The sequence below is a fragment of the Podarcis liolepis genome, assembly GCF_965112155.1.
Source record: "Podarcis liolepis genome assembly, chromosome: 14".
NCBI lineage: Eukaryota > Metazoa > Chordata > Lepidosauria > Squamata > Lacertidae > Podarcis > Podarcis liolepis.
In genome coordinates this window covers 22,800,419-22,812,900 of record NC_139569.1, presented here as the reverse complement: position 1 = coordinate 22,812,900, position 12,482 = coordinate 22,800,419, and the positions used below count along the sequence as shown (strand labels likewise).

At 40.3% G+C, this 12,482-nt stretch overlaps 1 protein-coding gene across 4 annotated transcripts in view; it reads left to right on the top strand.

Moving 5' to 3' along the window:
• The first annotated feature begins 3,363 nt into the window (after positions 1-3,363).
• The window catches only part of USP7 (ubiquitin specific peptidase 7), an 83,831-nt gene continuing 74,712 nt past the window's right edge, over positions 3,364-12,482 (top strand). For all 4 annotated transcript variants that reach the window (XM_083473616.1, XM_083473615.1, XM_083473622.1 and 1 more), the window contains exons 1-2: positions 3,364-3,509; positions 8,443-8,543. In XM_083473616.1, coding sequence (XP_083329742.1) covers positions 8,477-8,543 — 67 coding nt within the window. In that variant the 5' untranslated portion in view covers positions 3,364-3,509; positions 8,443-8,476. The remainder of the gene's footprint in view (positions 3,510-8,442; positions 8,544-12,482) is intronic.

Below are 12,482 nucleotides of genomic sequence, written 5' to 3'. Positions count from 1 at the left end.
ATAATAATATGTAATAAAGATATTAAAGGCATAAGAGTGGGACAAAAATATAAATTAAAAGCATTTGCAGACAACGTGGAGCTATCTGTGGAAGAACCAACAGAGTCAATCCCAAAAGTATTACAAGATACAAAAAAAATTGGTGAGGTAGCAGGTCTTAAGATTAGTAAATATAAAACCAAACTCTTGGATAAAAATATGAATGCTGAGAGTAAAAATAAATTCCAAGATGTATCTGCATTAAAGATCAAAGGAAAGGTTAAGTAGCTGTATGGGTAACTACAAACAATATAAATTTGTATAAAGATAATTATTTAAAAAACATGGGAAGATATTAAAGGAAATTTGGAACAAAATGAATTGACTATAAAACAGAGTGTCGACTATAAAAATGAATGCATTTCTGCATTTCTTGGAATAATATTCCAAGAATATTATTTCTGTTTCAATCAGTTCCGGTGATTGGCAAGACAGATTGTTTAAACACAAAGCGGGCAAAAAGATATTTCTAAATATATTTGGCAAGGAGAAAAAACAAAAATAAAATATAAAATATTGATAGGTGCAAAAGAAAGAGGAGGTTTTTCCCTGCCAGATATGAGACTATACCATGAGGTATCCTATCTTTCTTCATTGAAGGATGACATTAGAGAATTCACATATTCTAGACTCAGAAAGTCATGATAATATTTTTCGTTGACACACTTATTGATGGCATGAAAAAGTAAAAGTACATAAAGGATTTACCAATCATATAATTAGGAAAAAAATGTATAGAGTATGGGATAAATACAAAAAAAAAGAGAGGTAGAAACATCACTTTGGCTCTCACCGTTGGAAGCTATAGTGGTAAAGAAAAAGTATATGATAGAATGGTGAACAACTTATAGAAATTTGTTAAAACAAGAGAGAGGAGAGTATAAATTAGAAGAATTTAAGGAATTATCAGGAAAATTAACAACACAGATACAATATCATTATTTGAATGATTTAAGAAAGATAGGATATGAGGGTTTGGGGAACAAATATCACAACTGGAGAAAGACCTGCTGGAATGTAATGTAAAAGTGCTGTCTAAAATGTATAAATATTATTGGAATGGGAGACAAAGGATGAGCAAGTTAGATCCGCAATGATACATTGAGCAATAGATATTGGTCATAATATAGACATGGAAGCATGGGAACGATTGTGGAATATGGATATAAAATTTACAGCATGTTATGGTCTAAGAGAAAATTACAGCATATGAAAATGATATATCAATGGTATCGAACACCGAATAAATTAGCAAAAATGTATTAATCTAAATCAAGTAAGTGTTGGAAATGTAAAGAGAAAGAAGGTTCTTTTTATCATATGTGATGGTCTTGTAGTAAGGTTAGAGCTTACTGGGAAATGATATATAATGAATTGAAAAGGATGTTTGCAATAATGTTTGTAAAAAAAAACCCCAGAAGCTTTCCTTTTTGGAATTATAGGAACAGAACTACCCAAATTGTACAGAAACTTATTCATGTATGCTACTACAGCAGCAAGAATGTTACTTGCCCCAAAATGGAAAGAAGTAGAAGTCCCAGCAAAGGAAGAATGGATACAAAAACTTGTGGAATATGGGAAAACTGGAAAAGTGACTTGAAGTTTACAGCATGTTGTTCTTTGAAGGCGAACTACCTAAAATAATTCACAGATGGTATTAAGATGTATAAGACTGAATCAGATAAGTGCTGGAAATGCAAAGAGGTGGAGGGAACGTTCTTTCATATGTGATGGGCTTTTAAAAGGGTAAAAGAGTATTGGGAAAAGATCCATATTAATTGGGGGGGGGGAATGTTTAAAAGTACTTTCCCCAAAAAATCCAGAGTCCTTTCTGCTGGGTATAATCCGGACTGAAATTCCCAGGTGTCAGAAAAGGTTATTTATGTATGCTACTACTGCGGGCCGTGTTTCGTTAGCCCCAAAGTGGAAAACAAGTGAGGTTCCAACCAAAGAAGAATGGCAACTTAAGTTGACAGAATATGCACAACTTGCAGACATAACATATAGAATAAGAGAACAAGAAGAACATACATTTAAAGAAGATTGTAAAACGTTTATTGAATATATTGGAAATAATTGTGTACAGCTGAAAACGCTGACAGCATTAAGATAAATTCAACAGTGTAAATAAGTTTTGATGGATGGAAGAATGGAATACTGAATGGTATAGTTTTTGTAAAATATGCAAGAATTTATGACATGTAAAATGAACCATGGAAAGAGAAGAAGCAAAGTCATTGATATCTTAAAGACATAAAATCAGTGTTAAGCTAAAAACCAAATTAAAACATGTCAGCAATCTACATATCTGGATAGGCTTGCAGAAACAATAATGCTTTAGGCAACAAAAAAAGTACAGGGAAGGCACCTGCCTGATGTTATTAGGCAGGGAGTTCTAAAGTATGGGTGCTGCCACACTAAGAGATAAACTCTATGTCCATAAACTCTACGGACATTGTTAAACTGAATGTGTGGAGGTTGGAATTGGAAATAGAAAGTGTGGTCCTGTTCTCGCTGTCCCCATCCCGTACAAAGTTCAATATTACAAAACTCTGTGGTTCCTACTTCTTTGGACTTTACAAACACACATACTGTATATAAGTAATAAAAATACCTAAAATGCAGATCCACAATAAAGCAGCAATCAAAATTGTCCCCATAAACCCTGTAACAAATGTTGGCAAATGTCTTTCCAAAAATTGCTAGAATTTTAGCATTTCAAGTCCTATTCCCATCACAGAGGTACAATCACTTGAGTGGTTCAACAGTGAATACCTCCTCACAGAGACCTGTGGGAACTGTAGTTCTCTGAGCGGGATGGGGTCTCCTAACAACTCTCAGCACCCTCAGCAAAACTACAGTTCCCAAGGACTCTTTGGGGGAAGCCATGGCTGTTTATATTGGTATGATACTGCTTTAAGCGTACAGTGCCGATGCAACCTAGGATGGTTGGATTCCACATGCAGAATCTGGGGGCGCCACCTTATCCTTCATTTCAGGCAGCAAAATGTGCTGGAGTGGCCCCATGAATGTATGTTGGACCCAGGGCAAATATTCAGTGAATAATAGCCGGGAAATATCTAGCAAATTTTAGACTTCACAGTTTGCAAGGGAGAATTCTAAGGAGGAAGGTTTCACGAGCCATTTCTTCATATTTTGACCCCCTGGATGCTACAGTACATGCATGAATGCATACATGCATGCACACACACACATGCACATATCCACCCTATTGTCTGTTGCCATGCTCAGCATTCTGTTTACCACACTTTCCCTTTCTTAGCTGTGCCACAGCCAATGGGGAGGCAGGGTTGTGTGCTGAACATTCCGCCACATTTGTGCAGATTCCAATTTCAGAACACTGGTGGCTCACTCACCTGGGTACCTTTTCCAACGCACTTCAGCCAGCACCGAGACAGCAGTTGTAGAGGATCCTTGACCCCACAGCCTCCCAAGTCTTTATATTCCAGGTACATGACAAGCTCTAGGACAGGGATGGGAAACTCCAGCTCCCATCAGCCCCAGCAAGTCTGGGGTGGTGGGAGTTGTAGTCCAACAGCGATTGGAGGTTAAGCATCCAGGCATTACACAAATTGAAATGTATTTTTTTTTAATGATATTTATTGGGAATTTAAAGTTACATAAGAAAAAAGGAAAAGGAAAAGCAAGAAAAAAGAGATTAAACAATACAAATCAATAAAAAGAGAATAAAAAGTACAAAGCATACAATACACTAAAATCAAAAACAAGAGCAAGAGAATAAATTTAAAAACAAATCCAGTATTCCCATATCCTTATCTTCATTAACTTGTTTCATCGACCTCCTCACACCTCCCTTTTTTGTATTCTAATTATTAATTATCTCAGCAAATCCTTTCCATCTTTCACTGTATTCTGTCCTTTAGTTGTCTTAATTTATTTTAGCCTTATCTTGCCATTAAAAAAACAACCTTAGAACTTAAAAACTTATTTATACATTACTCCTTATAACATTTCTACTAAAGCCTAATAGTTTCCTTCCAAGATTTTCCTAACAGTCATTAATTTTACAATATTTCTCTAAATGAATTTTTAAACTTTCTTCCAATCTTCATCCACCATCTCTTCTTCCTGGTCTCGGGATCTGTCAGTCCTTTCTGTCTGTTCCATCTAGTCCATCAACCTGGTGATCTTATGTCCGAGGCTCTTAACTCTTTTCCATGTCCCTTCTGCAGATCTTCTTCATAATTGTACCTGCACTTTACTTTGTCTTCTGCTGGTCTTGTACTTAATTTCCTTCCTTTGTCTCTGAGGAGTAGATCTCGGGGGAACCACCTAAGAATGTCTTTATCCCTTCTCGACCGGTCAGCCCGTTCTCCATGGTCAGCACTAAAATCCAAAAAATATTCCAAAGCTGAGGGCCTCGACCACTCCAATCTCCTCCTGGCCCAAAACCAAATCCCAAAAGTCAGGACATCCCTGCATAGGAGGATATGACCAACTTGCCAACTTGCCATCTCCAGTCCCGACAGGACTCTGTCTCTCCAAATCTGACTCACTCCAGATTCAGTCATCAGAAACGACAGCTTATGTTCCTGCAAGGCCGCATCTCTCTCAACTTGTATTACTTGGGGTTCAACAACAACCTCCTCCTTTGTCTTCTCCGCAGCTTGCCCTGTCAGGGCAGATTCCTGGGTCAGTTCTTGAGCAGGTTCTATATCAGTGTTCACTGTTTGACTGAAGTTATCAATTGCAGTAGTCATCAAATCCATCTTCGCATGGAGCTGCTCCAACAAAGCACTTGTCCTGCACAAAGCAGACACTAAGGCTTCCTGTGTCAACATTCTTGTCCAAGGTCAATGTCTGTTTCTCACGATCCTTAATCTCTACAGCTGTAGAGTTCCCCAGGTCCACTCCAACAACAGTTCAAAAGCTCCCTCTAGAGGAAACAATTTCAATTTGTATCCATCCTTTTACAAGCAGATCCAGCAACAAAATTGCTTTCGTTTTTCAAATCTTTGTTCCTTTTTAGTGCAAAAGGAAACATTGGAGTCAATATGTTTCTCTTATTTGACTATCTGTCAACATACGTTATTATTCACAGTCAATGAACTTTCCCAAAACGTCTATTTTTTACAGCCCGTTCCCAGGTTCAAGATGATAGAAATTTATCTTTCTTTACTCCCTCTCCTGCAGGCTTGAACAATTTAAGATTTCCCCCCTCTTCTCCTGCTTCCAAGGGGGGTTTTGTAATTTTAACCGATGGAAATTTAGTCCTTTACAGATAACTTTCCAGACTTTAGCTTGCAATGTCTTTGCTTCAAACTATTTACAAAGCAGAAGGCGGACTTCCTGTTTAGACCTTCCCGCTCCGGTGCCAAATTACGAAGTTTAATAATCCAATTTTCCGTTCTACTCACGGGTACTTGTTTAGAGTCCAATTGTCCACAGGAAAAAAGTCAGCGCTCTCCGGCAACAGCAATGCGGCTTCACTCCGTGAAAAGAGCAATCAATTCGAAGCACCGCGCCGCTCACCCCACGTCGCTCCGGATCCCCGTAGCTGGGTTTCCTCGCGAGTAGGGGAGGCGCAAAAGGTGCCAGCCGAATCCCAGGTCCACAGGCTTCTCCCGCCTGTGGTTTTTGATGGGTCTCCATCATGGCAGCACAAATTGAAATGTACAGGGCTGAGAAGCCTTTTTTCAGCATGAAGGCCACATTATCTTCTAAGCAGCCTTCTGGGGCCCACATGCTGGTGGTAGGTACGACGAGAGGCAAAATTGGAAGTGGCAATGTTTCTATGCATTACAAATCCCTCTCTACCCTTCATCCAGTTTCAGTGGAGGCTGGTCCATTAATAATAATAATAATAATAATAATAATAATAATAATAATAATAATAATAATTTGTACCCCGCCCATCTGGCTGGGCTTCCCCAGCCACTCTGGGCGGCTTCCAACAAAGATTGTTGGAATGTCACACATTAAAAACTTCCCTGAACAGGACTGCCTTCAGATGTCTTCTAAATGTCAGGTACGGTAGTCGTTTATCTCTTTGACATCTGGTGGGAGGGCGTTCCACAGGGCGGGTGCCACTGCCCAAAAGGCCCTGTGCCTGGTTCCCTGTAGCTTTGCTTCTCGCAGTGAGGGAACCGCCAGAAAGCCCTCAGCGCTGGACCTCAGTGTCCGGGCAGAACGATGGGGGTGGAGATAGGCTCCCTTCAGGTATACTGGGCCCAGGCTGTTTAGGGCTTTAAAGGTCAACACCAACACTTTGAATTGTGCTCAGAAACGTACTGGGAGCCAATGTAGGTCTTTCAGGACCGGTGTAATATGGTCTTGGCTGCTGCCCCCAGTCACCAGTCTAGCTGCCGCATTCTGGATTAGTTGTAGTTTCCGGCTCACCTTCAAAGGTAGCCCCACGTAGAGCGCACTGCAGTAGTCCAAGTGGGAGATAACCAGAGCATGCATTAGGGTAAACTGGGCACAAGAGGAACAGCCTGCCTTCAGCCCTCACCTTCCTTCCTTGCTCACAATTAGTCCCAGGAGTGGCACTGCCTGTGTCAGCTTCCTCCTCCTTACAATCGCTCTGCACCATACATTTAAAGCAATATAATACCAGTTTAAACAGTCACAACTTTCCCCAAAGATTCCTGGGAACTGTAGTTTGGTCAGGGTACTGAGAGTTGCTAGAGGATCCCCTATTCTCTGCACAGAATTTCCAGAGTGCTTTAACTGTCAATTCCTCTCTCTCAAGGAACTCTGGGAATTGTAACTCTGTGGGTGGAATAGGGGTCTCCTAAGGACGATCTGTACCCCTGAAAATACAACAGTGCGTGGCATTCTTTACAAGAAGCCATGACTTCCTGAAGTTGAATGATTCTGTTCTAAATGCATAGTGCAGATGAGGCCTTAGTCTCAGTGCCATCCAGATAGAATTGAGGAGGGAGGAAGATGGGGACAAAGCTAGAATTAGCTGGTCCTGCTTGCAATTGGCTCTGGGTCTACTTGCTGTTGGGTTCTTTGCCTTCGGCCCCACCAGCCGCAACTGTCAAGTTTAGCAATTTTATGCCAGAGTCCCCTTTTAAAGATGCTGTCTGATCAAAGGACACTAGAAACAAGAGCGTATTTCTGGACATAAATGTGCCATCAACCCAGAAAGATAACCTGTATCTCTGATAACACTCAACTACATATTCCATCCTCAGTGTTCTGTAACTGCCACCTTGGCTAGAATGCCCTTTGATTCACATCCACATGGCTGAATAAGGCAAAAGCCAAAACTTTTTACTTTAAGACTTTAATCTGTTTCTTAATTTATTTAATTTAATCTACCGTATTTATATTACACACACAAAAATTCCTGTCAAGATGAAATTAGTTAAGATTAACCATAAGAATCAGAGCAAAAACTCGCTTAAAATGCCTGTTGAATTTTATCACAAATGAGACCAGGCAAATACTTTCCCTTCCTAAATTTGAAATGGGTCTTCGAGACTTCAAGGAAAATTGGTTGGAGGCTAATTTAGATGTTTGTTGTTGTTGCTGCTGTTGTTGATGCACTGGCTTTTATGTTTCTTGGATGGAATTGGATATTTTAATTGTGTTGGGTTTATGGATTGATATTCATACATGCTTGTAAACTTTGAGGGACAACCTAAAAGCCAAAAGCAAACCAACAAAGCGCTTCAAAGTTGGAGCCAGCTTGGTTACTATTCCTTCAGCCTTTTTTAAAAAAAATAGTTTCTCAAACATGTATTAAATATAAAGTTTCAGTTTTCAAATATAGAAGACCCTAAAGATTGGCTGTAGCTTATTGGCATGCAGAAGGTCTGTGTTCTATCCCTGGAATCTCCAGGTGGGACTGGAAAAGCCTCCTGAAAGTCCATGTCAGTCTGTGTAGACCAGGCATAGGCAAACTCAGCCCTCCAGATGTTTTGGGACTACAATTCCCATCATCCTTGACCACTGGTCCTGTTAGCTAGGGGTCATGGGAGTTATAGGCCAAAAACATCTGGAGGGCCGAGTTTTCCTATGCCTGGTGTAGACAATATTGAGCTAGATGGACTGACTCAGTTGAAAGTAGCTTCCCATGTATCTACTTTAGGGAATATGTGGATGCTCTGACACCTGAGGCCACTCTGATAGAAAAGTATCATTTGTTTCATAGCCCAGGGCAGCAGTATTTGGTACTGGATTATCAGGTTTATCAAATCTGAAATATTCCACCAGCATCAGAAAGGTACATTGCAAACACCACCATCTCCTCCTCCTCGTGCTCTGCAAAGCATCACGGACATCAAAAGTGCTATGTGAATAAGGCCTTCACAGTAATTCATACTGGGGGAAATTGAGAAGAAGGAACTCCATTTTAGTATATGTTCTTAATACATGTCATGCCCTGTATTTTGTTTTTAAATATTGCAGGGGAATTTGTGGAGGACAAGGTTATTACATACTCATGTTTGGGAAGTTAATCCATTCAGCCCTTTCTGCAGACGACTGGGACCTTAGGAGGCTATTCTCAAGTAAGTCATGCATGATGAAAGACTTCCACAAAGAATCCTGGGAACTGTAGTTTGGTGAAGGTATTGGAGATCACTAGGCTCCCATTCCAAAATAAGGGAAGAGAAGCAATGACTGTTAAACCAGTTCAATTATTATTGTTATTGTTTATTATATAGTTTAAATCTACGGAATAGAGGTATCTCACAGTCCCAAGAAATTAAGAAAATGAAGACTGGTTTCCAAGACCCAGTGCCTTTTCTTTCTTAAAAAAATGTTTAGGGGTACTCTCATTTTCCTACTCATATTGAAATGCTGATCCTCAATGAGGCCAAACTTAGATTCACAAAATGTTTAGGAGTATGTATGCGTACCCCTGCATCCCCCCCATAAAAAAGCACTGCCAAGACCCATGGGGGGAAAGCCAGATTTTGAAGGTTTATAAAACATTCATTCCATCCCTCTGGTTCTATTGTATTATGATAATAAGCAGGGTGTAAATATATTTCAGTTTAAACAATTTCTTTTAAAAAACAGAATAGTAATCAACAAAAAGCCCTTGAGTACTAGAATAGTTTAGAAATATGCTATGACTAGGTTGCCCACAAAGGCAAAAAAATTCAGGCGACATATTTATGGTGACATCAAGTGAGGCAAATTGCACTTTTGGCTTCACAAGAGCTATCAGTGAAATAATGCAACATCTGCCTTTCAATCAAGTCTAATGTAAACAAATCTGCATACTGACAAAACCAAAGCATAGCCAGCTTTTTAAGATACTGAGGATTGTAGAATTCAATTTACAGTTACCACATACAGTATATTTTTGGAAAAATAAATATATTAAGTACTGTATGCAATGACACACCAGAATCAGTGCAATTTCACTCCTTGAAACTGATCACCAGTTACTCAGTAGTAGATAGGTAGCCGTGTTGGTCTGCCATAGTCAAAATAAAAAAATTCCTTCCAGTAGCACCTTAAAGACCAACTAAGTTAGTTCTTGGTATGAGCTTTCGTGTGCATGCACACGAAAGCTCATACCAAGAACTAACTTAGTTGGTCTTTAAGGTGCTACTGGAAGGAATTTTTTTATTTTGACCAGTTACTCAGTTACAGAGCAGTCCTTACATGCAGTTACTTGAAAGTTACTCACATTGAACTCAGTAAAACATTTTCTAGCAATCCCAGTTAGGATCGGATTGATTAATCCTTGGAATTAGTAGATATGAATAACCTATTCCTATCAATGTCAGTGGGTTTACTTTGGGTAAAACTTAGTTCGATATGTCCTACTGGCAGTGGCGTAGCGTGGGTTGTCAGCACCCGGGGCAAGGCAAGTAATTTGCGCCCCCTAACCTGTGGATTTGCGCCCCCTAACCCCCAGATGTTGCGCCCGGTGCGGCCGGCCCCCCCTGCACCCCCCACGCTACGCCACTGCCTACTGGGAGTATCCAAGTAGATGCATAAAGGCCCCAATCCACTTTCTCCCCTCGGAATCTGTCAAGCGAGAGCTGTGTGTTCCCAAAATTCCGAAGTAAGGTGCGTAGCTACCACAGAATCTTTTCCAGAGAGGCATGAATTATTTAATTCTTTTCTTGGGAATATTTGCGGACTCTTACATTGCTATCCTTTAGGCACCAGGAATTGTCCCCAACGAATTTCTACTCAGAGCCAATAGAAACTACTAGACTTAAATTAGTCATGTCCATGAATTTAAATGGGTCTTCTTTGAGTAGAACTTAGCTCCTGTAGAACTTAGCTGGAGACAACCTCATGTAAAGTCCAGAGTGCATTTTTAAAAAATAATTATCGGTTCTAGGTGTTGTTTTAAGCTTGCTGTTGCTTGTTTTGCCTTTTGTAGTTTTTATTCTGCTTTTGCTATGTAAATTGTATTGGGGGTACTTTTCAAAAAGCTTGACAAATAAAGCTTGCAAATAAGAGAAGCATCGAAGCTGGAGTCCACCACCAAGTACCTTGAGACGGTCTTGGAAGCGTACTGGCAGCAGTGCAGCTCTTTCAGAATTAGTGTTACGTGCTGGCAATAAGCCAGGTTTACAGGAGCAGCTGTAAATGTGCTGTAAATTTTTTTAAAAAATGAAAAAGGGGAGGAGAGTATGCTGGAAGCTATGGGGTAGAAACTGCAACTCTCTGCAGCTGTTCCTTTGCCCAAGATCATCAACATCACCTTCTCACAAGCACTGGCTGTTTGCCACAGGGTTCTTTCAGATTTTAGCAAAGCTATCACTTTGGGGGTTTTGTGTGTGAGGGGTTGCACAACCTTTCATGACACAGAAGTCTGTGGCTGTATCTCCATCAAATCTATAGTAAAATGTATGCATGAATGCTAGGGGTCTACAAATCTTAGCTTAACTCGGTAACCAGCCAAATTTGTTTGTGCCATGATCCTACCCTCCCTTTCAAGAAGGAGAGAACGGGGGTCTTCTGGCATTCCCCTGAGCTCAAGACCCAGCACAACTGTCAATAGCAAGCTCCTTCCCTTCGTTTGCAAAAAAAGAGGAGGAGGGGAATCCCCATAAGGCCAAAGCTCAGATATTAAAAGTAAAGCATGAAGTCTTCCAACAGCTCTCCAAGTAACTCTGAGATTCAACGCGGCATCAGGGGAAAGGTCCTTGCATTTCTCTTGTGCTTCTGAAGCAAGCCCGGTATTGCAAAGTTCTCATGTTCTTCCAGGCCTAAGAGACCAGGGGCTCTCCTTGAAGTGGGATGTGGTAGGGTTGGCCTGTGGTCTAAGGCACTGGATTTAAGCTCATCATTCTGACTACATATGGATGGTGTTAGTGGTAGAAAACATGCTCTACACTCATTAAAGTCCCAGGTTCAATCCCCGGTGTCTCCACAGAAGGCTGGAAAAGACTCCTGTCTGAAATCCTGACAAGCTGTTGCCAGCTAGTATAGACAATAGATGGACAAATGGTCTGACTCTCTATAAAGCAGCTTTTTTTCTATTTATGCAAAAGTTGTCCTCACCAGCAGTGACGTGGCAAGTGTATTTGTGAATCCTTGCTAAAGGATTAGGGCTATTTCTTCCCATGAGCTCTCTGGAACTGCATTAGATGTTAAATTCTGTTGTGAGATTTCTGAGACCTGTTCCACAGAATTATGAAGCTGAAGATTATAAATTATCTGTGGCACTTTTATAGCGCATATCTACTCAGAAGGAAGCTGGAGCTTACCTAACAGTTAAGCCTCATTCAACCAGTGGAGGTTTCTTCCGAGTTGGAATGCAAACCATTGAATTGTTAAAATGAGCTGTCATCTCTGCCTGCTGCAATCCCTATCTATAATATCTCATTTTGTTCAACCTCTCTTTTTCCTTACTTCCCCAGTTCTCCTTACTCTTCCCTGTTCTACCTGATAAAAAAAAAATAGGGGGCAACACATGTGCTGTTTTTTCATACGTTTCTTAGTCTTGAGCACCATAAAGATCAACAAATTTATAAGGACATCAGTTTCCCCATCCAGAATTCACTCCGTCCACTCTAGTCCATGGGTTTTTTGCAATAATTATTAAGAGTTCGACTTTAAGTCTGTGACCCTCCAAACCAAATCTTTTTCCATATCAACCTGACTTTGTTTTGACATCAGATGAGGTCTCTACACGTGATGACATACCTGGTGTGAGGGCCCAGGAAGGTTTTCAGTGGTGGTTCTTTGCATGTGGAATTCTCTTCCTATTGAGGTGCAACAAACCTCATCTCTTTATAGCTTCAGGCAAATAGTCATGATGCATCTTAGAAAGAGGAAAGGCTGCTGCTATTAGTAATTGTGATTCAGTGATTTGTTGTGTTTTTTAATGCTGTTTTTATTGTTGTTATGCATTCTTATCTCCCTGGTTTTATTGCAAACTGCCATGTGGCCGGTTCAAAGGGTGATACTTAAATTACCCAAACAAATAAATAATCTCTGGAGTTGAAGGGAGTCCTACAACATCCGCAGGG